Source organism: Oncorhynchus mykiss, chromosome 5 (genome assembly GCF_057628025.1).
Source record: "Oncorhynchus mykiss isolate SJ-2025 chromosome 5, ASM5762802v1, whole genome shotgun sequence".
Taxonomy (NCBI): Eukaryota; Metazoa; Chordata; class Actinopteri; order Salmoniformes; family Salmonidae; genus Oncorhynchus; species Oncorhynchus mykiss.
The window spans coordinates 56142933-56161884 of NC_143026.1; the positions used below are offsets into that span (position 1 = coordinate 56142933).

Consider the following 18952-nt stretch of genomic DNA (forward strand, 5'->3'; position numbering starts at 1 on the left):
ATTTGGCCAATATTGACTTTGTGAATCTATAATTACACCCTCTTGTGTGTGGCCTGTATTTGTTGTTGTAACATTGCCTCCTATGCATTCTGAAGAAGGGGTCATACCCAAAACGTTTGTAAGGCAATACAAAATATGTTAATTTAAGTTTACTTAGCGGAGAGCGGTCTTATTTTTGTTCAACTTGAATTTCAACAATGTACCAGCTAAATTGCAGTGATCTAGCTATGCTATGTCTCGACCGATTGTGAGCACAACACAAACACCTCAGATTATGTTTTAAAAAAAGGGTTTAAACTACAACATATAGATGGGGGGAAAAAACAGGAGTTTACATGTTTATAGACTATTTGACAGCCTTGTTTGTAAGAGATAAAGTGATAAAGACATGGATGCCTCGTGGTAGGGTGGGGTATCGGTATCACTTGAAGACAACTTCTACCATGGGCAAATATGTATTGAAAGTTATTGAAATCAAATGGAACGACCCTATAGGCTACTGGTTGACAATAGCAGACATGAATATCAGTGAAGTATGGCTGAGTAGTGACATCTAGTGGATGATTCAGTGTCTGGTCAACACACACACACACACACACACACACACGCATTTCTTATTCCTAGTCCTAGAGATACATTTGTTAAGTGCGCTCACAAGGGGTAGTTTACGGTAAATTCAATCGTCAAAATGATCCAAAATGGATCTCAAATACCTGGATGGGCTCAAGCAGTATGGTGTAAAAAAAAATTGGGCCAAAATCTATTAACAACATTCTACTTTACTCTGTCAAATCGCTTACATGTCAGGGGTAAAAGTAACGTTTAGACAAAAGCCCACAAAGACGGTCGAGGAAGGAGTGTTTGTTTGCACAACGTTCCACTCTGCCATAAAATAGGCTAGAAATCACGCATAGGCTATTGTTTCGCTGAGCACCAAAGAAAAAGATGATATTAATATGGAAATGGTTCATTTATCTGTCAATGCCATGTTTATTTTGCTTTGCGTTCATGCAATTTGTCTTTCTCACGCTTCTGAATTTGATTTCACGAAGCTTGACCAAGAAACTTATCTTAAAAATGGGCGAAAAGGTAACTATGACCCAGAATCCGAAGTTCAAGTATGAAGATTGGGGACCGACTTTTATGTCATGGAATTTTGTCAAGACCATCCTAGGGCACATGTGGACTAATGTCGGTCAAGAAGCTTTTGTGGGCAACAATGCTCCCGACTCACCAGTGATTACATTGGACGGCAAGATTACCAGTATCTACAACTATTTGAAAGGTGAGTAGACGACTGCTCGTGTGCAGTATAGTCAGTAGTATCATGCCAGTTATTTTATCAACTTCCTTTCTAAATACTAGGCTACAATAATGTTCTCCCTGTTTTTTGTCTGTCAGACAACAGACCACTGGTGTTGAGTTTTGGAAGTTGTACTTGACCCCCGTTCATGTATAAACTTTGCGAGTTCAAGCAACTCGTCAAGGACTTCGGCGATGTGGCAGACTTCCTGGTGGTCTACATTGCCGAGGCGCATTCAACAGGTGAATGATGTGGAGGTGGTCATTGGTCAAATATCCGGACACTTCCGCCTTTGCTCAATTAGCCTGGGGACGATGCTATTGGTCAAATGAATAGTACAAGACCATATAGACCTATGTGATGATGGCTTTGTAATCTATCCTAAACCTGGAGCAATTATTATAATGCTCATTTAAGAATTATAACTGATTGTGGCTTTTTTTTATAATCGGTTGTATTAAAACAAGGTATATAGCCTAGGCTTCACATATCAAGCCACTACAATCCTCACTGTGATTTTCTCTCTGCTTCAGATGGTTGGGTCTTTGCCAACAACTTTGACATTACTAAACACCGAAACCAGGAGGAGCGGCTGGCTGCAGCACAGTTCCTGGTCAAAGAGGACCCCCTGTGCCCCATCGTAGTGGATGAAATGAAAGATACCACAGCTAGTAAATATGGTGCTATTCCAGAGCGGCTGTATGTGCTGCAGGCAGGAAAGGTTGTTTATAAGGTAAGGACAGTTAAATGTTCTTAAGTGTTAAGAAAAAAGGAAGTAGTAAAAAGACAACACATAGATCAAATGATTTAAAAAAAATCTGCGTAACAAAACTGATGGTGCGCAAATGTGAAGAGAAATCAAGGTGCACTTCTTGTCTGGAGTTTTTGGAATCCTGCCAAAGCATTATTTGCTTTCTGGCTCACATGGACACATCCCGACTCAGTAGTTTTTCAGACTTATGGGAAAGGATATTTGGAACACAGTGAAGGCTGTTGAACTTCTGTTACACAGGTATTTTATTATATTTTTATTTAACCCTTTTTTAAAACTAGGCAAGTCAGTTAACAACAAATTGTTATTTACAATGACGGCCTACCAAAAGGCAAAAGACCTTCTGCGGGGACGGGGCCTGGGATTAAAAAAATAAATAAAAATAAATAACATAAATATAGGTACAACCATATCATACCAAGGTATAGGCCTATAAGACCTGTTAGGCACCTGAATCTCTCACTTTCTTTTGTGAGTCTCATAGAGAGGAGTCTGTCACTCACAGTTCACCAATAAATCCACTTGTTGCTCCTGTCTAAATCACCAGTCTTCTGTCTGTTACCAGGGAAAGATTGGGCCAAGAGGCTACAGCCCTGAGGAGGTGCGCTCCTTCCTGGAGAAAATGAAGTAGGAAGAGGTGAATCACATCTGTCATTTTAACTATGTTTCTGTTATTTTTTGTTATCTTGTCTCATATTATTATGTGTAATTCTGCTCTCTGGCATCCCAATTATCCACCTTTATAGTTTGGAGACTGTTTTTTAGTGACAGACACAGATCAAGCCTATGGCCTCTGTACCCGATGAGGAGACACCTGGAGAGAGACCATTCAATCAGAATGGATGGGTTGATAAAACAAGGAACTTATCATAGGAAGTAAAGGTGGTTGTTAATTCTGACCTTGAGTAAAAAATGACCTTTATCCAAAAATGCAGTTCAGGTCAGAGTTGTTATATTGTATTGACATAACTGCACTATCATAACTTTTCTAAGGGCCGAGTGTGAAACAAGCCCTTTGCCTGCTAGATTATCAATATGCATTTCGTACGGGATCTTGTACTTCACAAAACATTAAGAATTTCTCAAATGTAGGTAGGTCTAGTTGATGTGTAATAGCCGTATAGTAATTGCACTGGCATATCTGTAACCATTCTCTTGATACATTGTCTATGAATGTTCATAAGTTACTTTGGGATACAACTGCTTTTTCCATGATGATTACAGTGCAAACCTCTGGTCATTGTAATTTGATGAACTGAAAGCAGTTTTGTTGCTAAATAATTTAGGAGCATTTAGAGCATGTTGTTGTGGTGATTGAGGATATACCTGCTTATTAAAAACTCTTCATGAACTGATGTTGCCCTTGGGATCATTGTTTATAAAAATATATATATATATATTTGCATGTTTTCATTAAATGATTAATTGTTCAGAATTCTCACAAGATTATTGACTTCATACACTGAGTGTACCAAACAATAGGAACACCTTCCTAAAATGAGTTGCCCTCAGAACAGCCTCTATTTGTCGGGGCATGGACTCTACAAGGTGTCAGTTGACAGTGTTCCACAGGGCTGCTGGCCAATGTTGACTCCGACGCTTCCCACAGTTTTGTCAAGTTGGCTGGATGACCTTTGGGTGGTGAACCATTCTTGATGCACACGGAAAAACTCAGCAGCATTGCGGTTCTTGACACAAACCGGTGTGCCTGGCACCTACTACCATATCCCGTTCAAAGGCACTTAAATCTTTTGTCTTGCCCATTCACCCTCTGAATGACAATTCATGTCTCAAGGCTTAAAAATCCTCCTCTAACCTGTCTCGTCATCTACACTGATTTGAAGTGGATTTTAACAGCAACATCGATAAGGGATCACAGCTTTCACCTGGTCAGTATGTCATTTGTCAAATCAGTGTATCGTAACAGAAGATGAGACATAAAGAAGTTGTTCTCATCAGTCCATCTGTACATCACATGACTGTGCCTCACCTTGGACCTGTCCCAAGTGGCACCCTATTCCCGATATAGTGCACTCACTATATGGGAATTGACTACCATTTGGGACATTGGCCGTGCCGCCCCTTGTTGTTTATTGAACAGGTCAACTCCCAAGCAGTAAAAATAAACATTGCAGACGCCTGCCAGATCTAAAAACGCCTGGATAGGTGCTACACATTCAGCTAACCACATCATATGATATAGGAATCTGATACCCAACTGCACAGTCAATTACGTGGCGTGCCACCATTGGTTGATGCAATATGTCGGCCTGGAACGGGACCAAGACCACAAACGGAACAAACATCCACCTATTTTTACAAGATAAATCAATAATCTGGCTCCATGCAGTGTATAGTATTCCCATGACAGCCTCGGCTCGTAAGACATAAGCACACAAATAAAAAAGCACAATGGGAAAATCAAAGAGAAACCTGGAGGCATCATAACTCAAGGTTATATGTGAATTACTAGGATACGGTGAACAAACTGTTTAGTGTTGCTACAACTTTCCAAACAATCTTGTGAGGAGGACCTAAGCCAGCGAGGGAGAGGTTGTTTGGCTCGTCCCCAGCCAGGCCACATCCTGTTGCAGTGGATGTGTCCCAAATCACATCCTATTTCCTTTACAGTGCACTGCTTTTGACCAGATCCCTATGGGCCCTGGTCAAAAGTAGTGCATTGCAACAGGACTAGCGTGCCATTTGGGACACGTAAAGTGAGGGAAAACGACTGGATTCACTGGAACAGTTTAGGCCTAGTTCCTATTGTGAGGCAGGAGTCAACATGCTAGATGTCTGTCAGACCTCTCCCCTACAAGACTGGCTGCATTTTAATCCAAAAATTTTGTATCCTTCCACACTGTTTCCCCCTTAGCAAATCTGAAATAACTAAATAGGTGAGAGCTTATTGAAACTCTATATGAGCTATATGAAGCTATTGCCCAATCCCTACAGCTATCCAGTGGTTGCAGAATCAGAGAGGAGAGAAGTGGGCAATAGCTGGGACAAGTGGAGGAGCTTTTCGATTGGAACACAGCCCTGAGCATAGTAGAGGGATGGGCTTGCCCAGTGTGCAGAATAAATGCAGATCCTTATATTGGTTTGCTGTAAATATTTTTGTACAGTGACAGGAACTTGGCAGTGCTACAACGCAAGGTGAGGGGGGCTGAGTAGCAAAGGCAACCCACAGAAAGCACATAAGGTGGAGGGAACAGGTACGAGTAACGATTGCTCTTGTCCATTCCCCATTGCAGCAGAGCCAACCTGGGCAGGTAAGAGCAAAACCTCGGCAGACCCATCTATTCATCTGTAGTGGGTCGCCAAGCTCTATTGGATGGTGCACTATTAGCATAGATGGATCAAAGCTATGTTGCATTGTAAAACAATACATTTTGTATAGTATATATTGATTATTTGCTTAGCGTCAATATCAGTGACATATTTAACGGTTTACAGTTGTTTAAAATTGTGGTTTATGGGCTAAATGGGCAAAAAAATATGTGATGTGGACATCATCACTTGTATTACTGCCACTGTTTAGAAATGGCAGCCAAGCACGCCAGAGGCAGCGAGGTTCCAGCCACTGCCTCAGTGAGAGAGAGCCAGGAGAAGAGCAGCAAAGCAGTAGAGGTACAACAAGGCACCATATAAACCTATAACTATTGTAACGGGGGACAAAATAAAAAATGGAAAAAAATAGTACATGAGTGTTGCCTGATCAATTTGGAATGTTTTTGTGTCCAGCCTTGAAACAGAAAGTACACAATGATGAATGTCTTCTTAGCGTATCTACTAGATGTTTATTTTTCAAATGGTTACCACCAAATGGTGTGTCCACTGATCTTTTGTGTCTATATGTTAATCACAGGTGTCAGGGGGAGCTCCTTCATTGCTCCGTAGGCAGTCGTGTAGGCCGTCGTCTAGGCCAGCTCCCAGCCAGGCTCATGCCCACACTAAACCCCAGGCCCTCTTCAGCCTGAAAGGGCTCGTCGCCACCCAGAAGTTCTCCAAGGCACTCAAGGTGGGGGCACAGTATTCCCTACATAGTGCACTACTTTTGACAAGGGCTCTGGTCAGAAGTAGCGCACTACATAGGGAATAGGTTGTAATTTGTGACGTAGTCAAGGTAAAGCCCAAGGAGCCAGAGGACCCATTCAAACCAATGGGACATGTTCAGTAGGAAGAAAACGTTTAAGAACAGAGTGAAACTGGGAAGTTCACTATGAATATAAACGCATGTTGATGCAAACTGTTTTGCAATGGTGGGCCCTACTGAACATGACCAAGTGTTTCTCATTGAATACCTAATTGAATCACTACAGTCTGCCTGTGAAGTATCTCTTTTTAACCTTCACGTTGTATTTATTCAGATGAACAAATTATGGATATAGAACATAAGTAGACATTGGTCGTATTCACTAGGAACAAAATGGAAGCAACGATATGGGACGACCTGAACTTGTCCTTGTTTTTGTTTTCCGTATTTAGTGTTCACTAATAAATATGACCCTGTTGTCATACTGTATCGCTCTGTTAAGTTTTTAATTGTGTGTACTCAGGAACGCATTGCACTGAAGATTGCAATGAGGAACATCCCGGCAAGGAAACCTATTGTTATAGTCAATGAGCAGGTCAGATCAACACATATATATAGCTACACGCTAAAGTTGAACAGAACAGCCCTGATCTTTCACCAGTAGTCTAGCCACTTAGCCAACAGTTACCCCTCCCCCTGGCCTGGGCATATCTCAGTCTAAAGTGGCTTTGTTTCATCTCATTTCCTTCATCTGCACTGATATAGAAGAAACCGGACAGACAAAGGCAAATTCCTGGTGGCCAACCGTCATGTTGCATTCCCCTTTCCTGTGTTTTCAGAGCAGTGCCCATAAATGAGATAAGACAGAGGCATTTTAGACTGTTAAGACACATCCCTGGCTGTCTCTTCGGATTCAATCTCAATTTTAGGTCCTTGATTCCTCGTGTCTTCTCTCCTCACCTTCCCAAAGTGCATTGGAGGAGAACGGCAGAGGGGAGGAATCCCAGATCTTGTCCTCCAATGCACTTTGGAGAAGAAAGTGAGGACTCAGCTGGCTGTACTGACTCCGATAGCGTGTCTCGAGTGAGCCATGTTTCCATGGCTCACATGGTGTGCCCTTTGGTGGGGGCTTGAGAAATCAAGGAAATATGTTTGGGATTCACCTCTGCTCTTCAGGTGCCAGCGGGTTCGGTCCAGCCTGCCGAGATGTTCCCCTGCGGCCTGATCCATCGGATGCTGCAGGACTTCCTGTCATCTCGGCTGGAGGCCATGGATTATAGCGCCCCCTCCTGTGGTGGTCTGGTCAAGGCGCTGAGTGAGGAGGTGAAGGCTCTGGTGAGGACTGTGTGTCCTGACCGCTACCGGCTGGTGTGTACTGTGGCGCTAGGCCAGCTGGGTCCAGAGGGGCAGCAAGGATATGGAGGGCTCGTACTGGCTAGTCGTAGTCTCTGGGATCCCCATATAGACACCTGTGTTGCCCACACCTACCAGAGCCAAGAGATGTTCTGTACTGCAAATGTGTTTGCTGTGTACTTCGAGTAAGGTAGAAGTTGACAAAGGCCCTAATCTGATATATGAAAGTGGTCCGAAAAAAATAACAGGGTATGCATCCCAAATGGCACCCTATTCCCTATATAGAGATCTGGTCAAAAGTAGTGCACTATGGTCCCTAGTGGAAAGTAGTGCATTAAATAGGTTAAAGGGTGCCATTTGGGATGCATACCTTGAACTATAGGTCACCAGCACTACAGTCACTTCCTGTCTGTCCAATTTGTATGAACGACTCATCTGCTGTTCTTTGTAAAACAGCAATAATCATATTTGGAGTGTACTTATGTATACAAGTTGTGAGGTTTAAATATTTGTTACTAGGTCTTCCCTTAGACACTTCCCTGATATCTATTGTCAGACATTTGGAGTGAGTCAGGGTGTTTTGTGAACGTGTGTGTGTGTGTGTGTGGCTGCTTGTATTACTATCCTCGTGGGTACCAGAAATCTCCACACAGATAATAAAACTGTTATTTTAAGTTAGGGGTTAAGGTTAGTGTAAGGGAAAATAGGATTTTGAATGGAAATGAATGTGTTCCAGACAAGGATTGTAAAACATGAGTGAGAGAGTGTCAAGGTAATTAAATAGTATCCAAATCACCCTACTTGCTTTGAAAAGTGGCAAACAGGAAAAAAGGGAAATGGACAAGAAGTTAAGTTATTGTAAAATTATATTAACAGCACTCTTTCCCCCAATTTGAAAAAAAATATATATACCAGCAACAGGTGTATAATGCTTAATATTCACAGAAAATGAAATAAACGTTCACATTTACAAGACTGCCGCTAAGTTTATGATACTAGAATTTGTTTACAAAGCTTTAACTAATCTTTAAATAACTGGGCCAATACACGTAGTCAAATTTGTATCAAAATATTTTTTTAAATAACCAAAAAAATACCTTGAGAAAAAAAAAAAAAAAAAACCAATCTGCATCTCAGGTAACAATGGGTTTAACTTTCATCATCACCGTGATGGAACAGTAGGAAAACAGACTGCTACAACGATGGCGAGAAAAAAGGGCACAGAGTGTTAAGCACAGGCAGGGAAGAGGTTAAACATGTGGACTGGAGCAGCACTAGGTAGTATGTTGTACAAAGATCTTAGTCATGCACCCCCCGCCCCCACCCCAACCACCCCATTGCATCCACACCCATGGTTTAGCCCAAGTTAGCTTTCCCCTTGACAGAACAAGAACAGCAGTCTGACTGTTTAAATAAAAAGCAACATAAAACCAGTGCAGAATAAGATCGCTCTCCTCGACAAAAACAGAACCCACAAAACACATTCCCTATCGACGCATCGCATCCGATCCGACATTTTGAAAACCCTCGCTGAGCACTTCGAAACTGTTACAGGCCCTATTCTTACTAAGGCCCAATTCGATCGCACCACTTCCCTTTGAAAATGTGGCTAAATAGTGGGAGCTAGTACATCGGGACAAAGTCATTCAATGGTGTGGTCACAGAGTTACAGGCAGATTCAGACGCCATGTTTTCAGACTAGTCTTGTGACATACTACATGTGGCTGAGCGCGGGATCTGAAAAATGAAAACAAAAAGATACATTTCTCCTAGTTCACAATGCACACTTCAGTGTTTTAGGTGGCAAAAGCTGAAACGGGTTCTGCACTACTTGCACTACAAAGCAATAATTAAAGCACGTGTCATGTATGCAGTAGTTTCCGTCGCTGGTTTCGTCACACTTGGGGGTGGTGATTATAGAAGAACTGTCCTTCATTTGGAACGAGGAGGAGCAGAAGTCACCAGCCATTTTGAAAATGGGTATATCAGCATTCTGGAATTGTGTGGAACCAAAATGGCACTCTGTCCCTGGTTCTGTGCTGATGTGTTTTGGCCATGTCCTGTTATGAGCTCAGATCCTCAGTGATGGCAGATGGAGGGGGATGTCACACACTCATCGTCATGGTAGGGGAGTACTGCTGAGGGGTACAGACGAGAAAAGGGTTAAAAAAAAAAAATCAGGAAAGCCTATTAGAATGGCCTGACACAAACAAAGCCAAAACTGTTACTTGGCAACCGCCCAGTGCCCCCACACTACACCGCCACTCTAGAGTCAATGATGGGGTCACTGTGGCTTTGCCTGACTGTCAAGGTACCACCACTGGAGTCAATACAGCCCTCTAAGCCCTACAGTACACATAGGCTTTGTTACTGGCAACAGTGGCCTCAGCTTGGTTGTGTTCATTAGGCATCAAACGGAACAAAACTGCACAGGAAAAAGTAGGGGACAACTCATTTTAAAAACATTTTCTATTGCATGCCCTAATGAAAACGGTCCATAGAGCTGCATGGTGGGGTAGGGAGCTTACATTCTCACTCTGAAAGGAGTGCAGGAAGTTTCCTCCCAACTCGTCGCCATCCCTCGGGGTTCCAGGAGGGTTGCTAATGCCACTTAGATTGTTTGGGGAGTTCTACGATAGGGCAGGAAAGAAAGAGAGTAAGCAAATTGGGCAACTAGCAGTCGCCTCAGTGCCCTGGCCGTCTGTCGTGCCATCATGTCCACTCTTGACATTGACAGCAATGAAGTTGGCAAAGAGCATAAACAGATCTGGGACCAGGATAAACAATAAGTAGTAGATGCAAACAAATGTTTTGCTTACGTTTTATGAAGGAAGTCAAAATGATTTGTCATGTTTTGATAGGAATCTAGATATGGCCAAGTTATAATATTCACCTTGTTGAGTCCGTCCATGTCACCAGAGCCTAAGAAAGAGAGAGAACAATTCACAGTCCAAAATTAAAACCTTGAAGTGATAATGCAAAAGGTGCCCCGGTGGAAGCGTTCCTTGCGTCTTTGGCCAGATTATGCGAAAGTCTGGCACCTCTGCTGAGAATCCGTCTCCTTGCTTCACATCACGGGTTTGTCTATTACACAGTGTACGTCCCATATGACACCCTATTCACTATATAGTGCACCCCTTTTCACCAGAACCCTGTGGGCCATGGTCAGCAGTGCACTACACAAGGAATAGGGTGCCATTTGGTACTGTACCATACGTTCAGATTGACTGAGTCTGTATTCCCAGCCAGTCATACACTAGTCAATACTGTTATTCCCTAAACCAAATCCCAAATTGAGACTTGCAGCTCCGGGGTTGTTGTGTTGTAACAGTGGCGGAGTAGAGTGTTACCTAGCGATCCATTCATGTGGTGTGGCTCCATGCCCGCCATGGCGCCTAGGGGCCCGTCAGAGCCGGGGCCCATAGGGAACTGCAGCATAGGAGACACAAGCACTGCCTTAGTACACATGTCAACAGGACAAGCACCACTATCAAACGAGACTGGGCCAGGGAGAAACAGTGTGCATCCCAAATGGCACCCTATTCCCTACATAATGCATGCACTACTTCTTCCCAGCCCCCGCCCCCCCCCCCCCCCCCCCAAGGCTCAGGTCAAAAGTAGGGCACCATGTAGAGAATATGGTGCTATTTGGGATGCAGCACAGTTTCATTATGGAGGACGAGAAAACTCGGAAAGATATGACTGGAAGAAACATCTGGCGAAGAAAGAAACAGGAAACAACGTGACTGCAACAGATGTGAGGAGAGGGCTGGGGCGAGAAGGAGACTCACATTTGATCGGTTGCCAGGACCAGTGTTGATCATAGTGTAGAGATTGTCCCCAGAGTTGTTAGAGTCTGAAAAGTGGTTCATACACAAATCACTCCAGATTATGATGATGATGATAATCAATAGATGAGTGTACGTGAGGTAAATGAGAACAGCCAAAGATGGCAAACAGTCATTTAAGACTAAGGTTATTTGCCAAGACATTTTGACATGCATTCCTGTTCCTCTGTGAAGATTAGGTGTACCTACCAGCAGGGCTGGGCATAACGGGGGTTCCAGGGGGTCCCCCTCCACCAGAACCTCCCTTTAGAGTGGCAGGAGAACACAAAACTATTACAATTCAACAGGAAACCACAACACCGGCAATTGCAGCTATATCAGGTCAGATTCTACCTGCACCAATACAATCAATTAAGACTGTTGAAAGACAATACTACAATAGTGGCTTCAAATGGGTGAAATATAAACACTGCCGTAATGGCCAGTGTGTGCGTTTGTGTGTGAGAGCTCATCGGAGAGAGTGCTTACCCCGTACGCTCCAGGAGAAGGTGATGAGTAAGGCATCTGAATCAATCACAACAGAAACATTACTGCCCAGGAACAGGGATTTATGTACTCGCCTCTCAAAACATCACCATTCATCGTTTTAGCATCATCCTATCATCGTCAGTATCGACGGTGTGTCCCCCAAGTGTCCTTATTCTCCCCGTAGTGCACTACTTTTGAACAGAGTCAAAAGGGCCCCTGGGCGAAAGTAGTACGCCAGAAAGGGAATACGGCGTAATTTAGGACGTAGCCTGGGATACATAATACTACAATTACATCCAGAACTTGGTAATGCATTGGGCCTCCAGAGCTCTTACTGAGAGAGGACGGACACAGACCAGTGCAATCTGACCCGATAACATCATGGTGTGTGTGTGTGTGTGTGTGTGTCTAAATTGGAAATTGGACTCACAGAGTTGCCATTGTTCGGATTGGGCCACGGCCGTCCAGCACCTGGGCCCCTGCAATACAGCGAGAGAAACCAGTTAGATATCAACACACACTGGTGATGTATAATGTATGAAGATGGAGAGGAGGCTCACATGTTCACTCCTGGCATCCCGGGGCCCATTGAGTTGTGTGGAGGCCGCATCCCACCACCAAAGTTCTGCAATGACAACCAAGAGTCAGACTACCATACCATAACCAAAGGGGAGGGGGGGGTTGGAAAGACATGGTTCATGGGGAGGGTGTCTGTAATCAACAACTTGGAATCCAAGGAGACCGACTGGAAGGGTGATGTTGCACAGGCATTTTGAAAAAACAAATGGGCTAGTCTGAAAGACTACAAGCAAACTGTTGAGAAATACTAGCTGCTCGTAGATGGGTGTGTAACAGTGCAAGTCTGACAAAAATAATAGAATGGGGGCATATCAGTAGTGTGGTCTACCTGGGGTCCTGGCCCCATAGGGCCCATGCCTCGAGGGCCACTCATTCTCTGCATCGGTCCCAAGTTAGGATGGCCTTGTGGTCGTGTGTGGTCCATGTTTTGGAGCATGGGATGGGGGCCAGGGCCACCGCCAGGAGGCTACAAGGAAGAAGAGGGATGGGTAAACACACGTCAAATAAAACAACGACAAGACATGCTATCAAACAGCAACTCATACTGAAATAAGGCTCTTTTGTTAAACTGATGGTAGTACTGTAGTGGTGGTGGAGAATTATGGGTACAGTAGTTTGTTTACCTGGTTGCCCATCCTGATAGGGGGACCTCGCGGGCCTCCAGCGACACGTAGGTTCATGAAAGACTAAACCGCAATACATTTATCAGCGTTTCCTTCACAACAACAATTACACTGAACAGCCATGCATTTTTCCCCCTCACTGATTTTCCAGACGGAGGAATACGTTTCACTTTTAACAGAACATAATAGCCTAGTTTTTACCCTATGCAAATACGTAACACAAGAACTAGCTACACAAAATGGCGATCCTGCGTAGCTGTATCGTGTTACAAATAGGCTATGAGAGTACGCAGAACGGGCCTTTTTACGTAGCTAATTGCATAGGTTATAAATGAGGCTTAATGGTATAGTTTCCGATAACATATTTTAAAACAAGTGTGATTATGCACTGCCGCCAAAAGCATCAAGCCAAAGGACATAGAGGGTACAGACATTCATCAAGTGGGCATGGGTGGGGTGAAATGACCGTAGTCTTCCCAATATGAAAGCATATAAAGAAACAGGAGTGCCAACAGAGAGCCGTAGTGTCCCAAATTACACCCCATTTCCTAGATAGACCCTGGTCAAATGTAGTGTACTATAATCATTTGGGACATCCTGAGAGAGCAGCGGTACCTGGCTGTGGGGTCCCATCATAGTGTTAGGGGGAGGAGGCTGGGGGTGAGGAGAGCCTTGGGGACCAGGTGGACCCTGTGGCGTCACAGAGAAAAAGTGACAGAGGGAGGGAGAAAGAAGCAGAGAAAGGAGGGTTACTGAGCGGAGGAGAGTGCAAGAGGGTGGTGGGCAAATGCTAAAAGCTGTGCTTAGGAAAGAGGGTTGGGTGTATCCGTTGATCATTCTCTCCTTCCAGGCACAGTAAGAGTGTGTGAAACAAGAGACGGTGCAAGTGAGAGAGGTAGAGAGGATGTGTGCTAGCCAGAACAGCAGCCAGCTTGTGATCACTGGCAATTTACCCTATCTGCCAATTACCACCGAATCAATTAAGCCCTGCTTTACAGCAGCTGCCCCAAACACTGTCACTATGGAGCTAATGACAGGGTTGTCTAATTAACACCACTTGCATATTCGAATGACTGACAAAGAGAGAGCTGTCCGTGTGTGTGCCTGCAGCGTTTCTCCTAAGGTGTTTTTCAGCAGCGGGGGTTTACAGAACGACTGAGGTCACTCCTGGTGACTTTAAAAAGACATTCTACTCCTAAATGCATGGACCTGTTGTCACCATCTGAATAGAACTGATGCGCAACACTGCACTGCAGGGAGCTGAGGAGCAAGCTCTCATTCGTGCCACTGCTCGCTCGGTTTGCTACAAACATAAGCCCCATTTCTACTTGCCCAGAGTCAGATCAACTCATGGATACCATTTTTATGTCTCTGTATACCGTTTGAAGGATGTTTCTAATTAGCGCTAGCGCAATAGCTAATTAGCATTAGCACAATGACTGGAAGTATACAGGAACAGCTAGCATGCAAGCAAAAGTATTAATTTGAAAGTAGTCACACCTCTTGTCTTTTTCCACATTGTGTTGTGTTAGACTGAATTGAAAATGGATACAATTTAGATTTTTTTGGTCACTGGGGTACACACAAGACAATGTCAAAGTGGAATTGTGTCCAAATTTTAACCAATTAATAATGAAACAGCTGAAATGTCTTCTGTCAATAATTATTCAACCCCTTTGTTATGGCAAGCCTAAATAAGTTCAGGAGTAAAAAAAAGTGCTTAACAAGTCACATAAGTTTGTGACGACCCTCCCACTGTCTTCCGAATTCTCTCTTTGCTCTTGTTTTCCTTAATAGGACGTCGGTGGGCGGAGCCGGGAGGGTCGTCAGCGACATGGAACACACCTAGGCCTGGGAGTGTCCTGGGATAAACAGACCTCTTCCCCATTCATTCATTGTGGAGACTCACCATGCAGACAAACTTATAGATTTTGGTTGTGGTAATTTTGTTTGTTTGCGTTGGCACTTTTCAGCATTTCTCATTATCACATTTATGCGTGCAACCACTTACTTACACACACACCATTGTTAATTGTATTTAGTTTACTTCAGTTAATAAATATTTTGTTACGAACTTCAAGCCTATTCGTGACAAGTGGGGGCTCATCCGGGATCTTGAAGTTAGTGTTTGGGAGAAAACGTGGAGTTAATGTTGAACTCTAGGTGCTTTAACTTTTGTTACAGCTTTTGAGTTGTAGCGTTTGCCAATGTTTGGTAAGCTTGCCACTGCGGTGGATAGTTGGTTGTGTGCTGCGTTGGAGAAAGTATATTGGTTAGTTTCCAGGAACCTGCCGAGGCTGGAGACTCTTGCTCTACTCACTGTTGGGACATCGGTCTGAGGTGAGTATAATCGGCTGTGTACCTCAGTGGGAGATTTGGGTAGGGTAGTGAAACTTGCTACCCGGAGCTATAGCTTTTTTCCCCTTAGCGATGTGTTTCACTTTGGAATACGTTGGGCACGGTAATTTTGTTTACTTTTGTGTTGCGTCTGGACGGCGCAGTTGTCTCGGGCGGCACATCCGTAGCTCGGGAATCTGCCAGCGTACTGAGGGTGGTTTATTTCCTTGCCAGCGGACTACAGTGCGTCATAACCCACCGCAAATCTGCACGAAGACTATGGTTGAGATATTGTAGATTTTGGGGAAACGCCATATCATCTCTATTCTGTGGTGCCCAGTGTGATTGTTACTTCTCTGGTTGTGGTCCTGTGTGCTCAGCAGAGGTGAAAAGCAAGATTTTCTTGTGACTATGGTGTCTTACGTAGACAAGTTCATTCGCTTTCCGTCAGAGGAACTGTTAGAATTATGTACTAAAGAACAGCTGTTGAAGATTGCTGAACACGACAAGGTTGAAATTAGTGAGAAGTGTCATTCTATTAGGTTAATATTGAAGGCTAATCTGATGGAGTGTTATTCTTGAAGTTACCACTGGGGCAGCTTCTGCTGAGGACTCGCCATCTCCCGGTAACATTACAATAGCCACACCATCCGTTAGTCCTAGTCTTCTTTTTGAACAGCAGAAATAACTGCTTCTGTTACAGCTAGAGCATGATCGTGTAAAGTATGAAAAATAATTGCCATTTAAACAGGATTTGGAGCATGCTAAAATCAAGCTGTGACTGGAGCTGGTTAGGGAATATAAAAGCTCTCAAGGGAGAGTTTGCTCTGGGAAGGTGACCCAGATTTACCTAGGAACTTAGTTGTTGCCTAAATTTAATGAGAAGGACCCTGAGACATTCTTTGTTGGAGCGTGTTGCTGACCCTAGGAGTTGGCCTGATTCTGACCGCACTTTGTTGCAGTGTGTGTTGACTGGTAAAGCGCAGGATGCATATTCAGCTCTTAGTGTAGCTGACAGTGTCAGTTATGTTAAAGTTAAAATGGCTGCATTACAGATTTACGAATTGGGTTTACCGCCAACGAACTAGAACTTTAAAAAGGGATAAACAGACTCCTGTTGAGTTTGCGCGACTGCTGTCTTCAGTTTAATCACCGATGTTCCGCCTCTGCAGTTATGACTTTCCAAGGGCTGTGTGATCCGATTATGCTAGAGCAATTTAAGGACACAATCCCTGATCGTATAGCCATGTACATTAACGAAATGTAAAGACTGTCGCTGAAGCTGCAGTTTTGGCGGACTAGTATGTTTTGACTCCCAAGTGTCTTTGCAGAGCCCCGAGTGGGAGCTTTCGGAGAGTTTTGGGCCTTGCTCAACGAGATACTCTGCTTCATGGGCAGTTTCATTCAACTAGGGTGGAGCCTGACTCCTGTGGTAAAGCTGACTTTGGTCAAGAGTCACTACTGTCAGGATTCAGGTCATTGCAAAAACAAATGTCTGGTTCTCGGGGCTAAGGGTAAGATCAGTACTTGCGCTTACATTAAATCTAAGCCTACGGCATTAGCAGCGCCTGTCCCACATCAGTTCACTCCTGACACATTGTCTCATGCCCAGGGGACTGGTGAAAGGTGAGGTTGTTGTGGGGGTGCATTCTTTGTGGCCTATTGAGGGTATCAACGTTATCCTTGGGAATAACTTGGCTGGTGAGCATGTATGGCCTGTCGTGTTTCCAGATCTAGTGGCTTCTGCTAAGCAGTCATTTGTAGGGATTCCTGATGAGTGCTCAGAGCTTCCCCAGAGGTGTTCTGTGTGTGCATTGATGCGTTCTATGAGCCGTGGCGACTGGTCACTGTACCGGCTAACGAGAATGGCACAAAGAAATCTCTCACTACTTTCCCTGTTATCCCGTTATCTGTACCCCTGATCTGATCTAATCAAGGAGCAACAGGCTGACCCCACATTAGAAAGAGTTTTGACCAAATTGTGCCTGTGGAACAGTTGGGAGATGTCGCCCACGGCTATTTTCTCCAAGAGGATGTCCTGATGAGAAAGTGGGTGTCTCATGGTAGTTTTTTTCTGGGGAAGGCGATTAGTCAGGTTGTTGTACCAGTTAAGCTTCGTTAGTTGATGTTGAAACTTCCCACAAAGACATTGCTGGACATATGGGTGAGGAAAACCTACAATTGCATATTAAGACATTTCTTTTGGCCTAGAATAAGAAGGATGTTTCTGAGTTCATCAAAACTTGTCACAACTGTCAATTAACTGGTAAACCTAATCAAACTAAGCCGTTACCACTGTTTCCTATACCTGTACTCAGCCAACCTTTTGAGTATCTGATTGACTGTTGGGCCTCTGCCTTGTTCTAAAAATGTATTAAGTCATTTCACCCCCTCCACACTATGACAAAGCAAAAACCTTTTTGCCACATTTATATACACACACACACACACAGAGAGAAATTACATTTTACAGTTGGAGGTCAAGTTTACACCTTAGCCAAATACATTTAAACTCAGTTTTTCACAATTCCTGATATTTAATCCAAGTAAAACGTCCTCGTCTTAGGTCAGTTAGGATCACCACTTTATTTTAATGTGAAATGTCAAAATAATAGTAGAGGGATTTATTTCAGCTTTTATTTCATCACATTCCCAGTGGGTCAGATGTTTACATGTACTCAATTAGTATTTGGTAGCAATGCCTTTAAATGGTTTAACTTGGGTCAAATGTATCAGGTAGCCTTCCACAAGCTTCCCACAATAAGTTGGGTGGATTTTGGCCCATTCCTCCTGACAGAGCTGGTGTAACTGAGTCAGGTTTGTAGGCCTCCTTGCTCGCACACGCTTTTTCAGTTCTGCCCACAGAGTTTCTATAGGATTGAGGTCAGGACTTTGTGATTGCCACTCCAAAACCTTGACTTGTCATCCTTAAGCCATCTTGCCACAACTTTGGAAGTATGCTTGGGGTCATTGTCCATTTGAAAGACCCATTTGCAACCAAGCTTTAACTTCCTGACTGATGTCTTAGATGTTTCTTCAATATATCCACAAATTTTCCTTTCATCTATTTTGTGAAGTGTACTAATCACATGGAGATGTTCTTTGTCCCCATCTGCAGTTAAACCATAGTCTGGATTTATGGCAGTTTTGGAGCAGTGGCTTCTTCCTTGCTGAACGGCCTTAAAAAGGTTGTCGATATAGGACTCGTTTTACTGTGGATATAAATACTTTTGTACCTGTGTCCTCCAGCATCTTCAAGGTCCTTTGCTGCTGTTCTGGGATTGATTTGAACATACTTTGGTGCGGCTGCGTGGTCTCATGGTGTTTATACTTGCGTACTATTGTTTGTACAGATGAACATGGTACCTTCAAGCATTTGGAAGTTGTTCCCAAGGATGAACCAGACTTGGTCTACAATATTGAGGTCTTGGCTGATTTATTTGATTTTCCCATTATGTCAAGCAAAGAGGCACTGAGCTGGAAGGTAGGCATTGAAATACATCCACAGGTACACCTCCAATTGACTCAATGTTAATTAACATATCAGAAGCTTCTAAACCATGACATTTTCTGGAATTTTCCAAGCTGTTCAAAGGCACAGTCAACAGTATATGTAAACTTCTGACCCACTGG

At 43.7% G+C, this 18952-nt stretch overlaps 2 protein-coding genes across 7 annotated transcripts in view; one reads left to right on the forward strand and one right to left on the reverse strand.

Moving 5' to 3' along the window:
* The first annotated feature begins 579 nt into the window (after window positions 1-579).
* dio1 (iodothyronine deiodinase 1) lies at window positions 580-3426 on the forward strand. Its single transcript, XM_021603351.3, has 4 exons — window positions 580-1285; window positions 1402-1545; window positions 1837-2036; window positions 2641-3426. Exons 1-4 carry the CDS (start codon window positions 946-948, stop codon window positions 2704-2706), a joined length of 750 nt encoding a protein of 249 aa, XP_021459026.3. The 5' UTR covers window positions 580-945; the 3' UTR covers window positions 2707-3426.
* A 4886-nt stretch (window positions 3427-8312) lies between these two features.
* Window positions 8313-18952, reverse strand: part of LOC110524054 (single-stranded DNA-binding protein 3) — a 34265-nt gene continuing 23625 nt past the window's right edge. Inside the window, exons 6-17 of one of the 6 annotated variants that reach the window (XM_036977849.2) lie at window positions 13598-13672; window positions 12983-13045; window positions 12688-12825; window positions 12341-12405; window positions 12211-12259; window positions 11781-11816; window positions 11502-11556; window positions 11256-11320; window positions 10815-10893; window positions 10358-10386; window positions 9993-10094; window positions 8313-9599 (exon numbers count right to left, since the gene is read on the reverse strand). In XM_036977849.2, the coding sequence (XP_036833744.1) occupies window positions 9570-9599; window positions 9993-10094; window positions 10358-10386; window positions 10815-10893; window positions 11256-11320; window positions 11502-11556; window positions 11781-11816; window positions 12211-12259; window positions 12341-12405; window positions 12688-12825; window positions 12983-13045; window positions 13598-13672 (786 nt within the window). In that variant the 3' untranslated portion in view covers window positions 8313-9569. Of the gene's footprint in view, window positions 9603-9992; window positions 10095-10357; window positions 10387-10814; window positions 10894-11255; window positions 11321-11501; window positions 11557-11780; window positions 11817-12210; window positions 12260-12340; window positions 12406-12687; window positions 12826-12982; window positions 13046-13597; window positions 13673-18952 lie in introns of all 6 variants that reach the window. The other 5 variants (XM_036977848.2, XM_036977851.2, XM_036977850.2 and 2 more) reach the window with 5 other exon arrangements.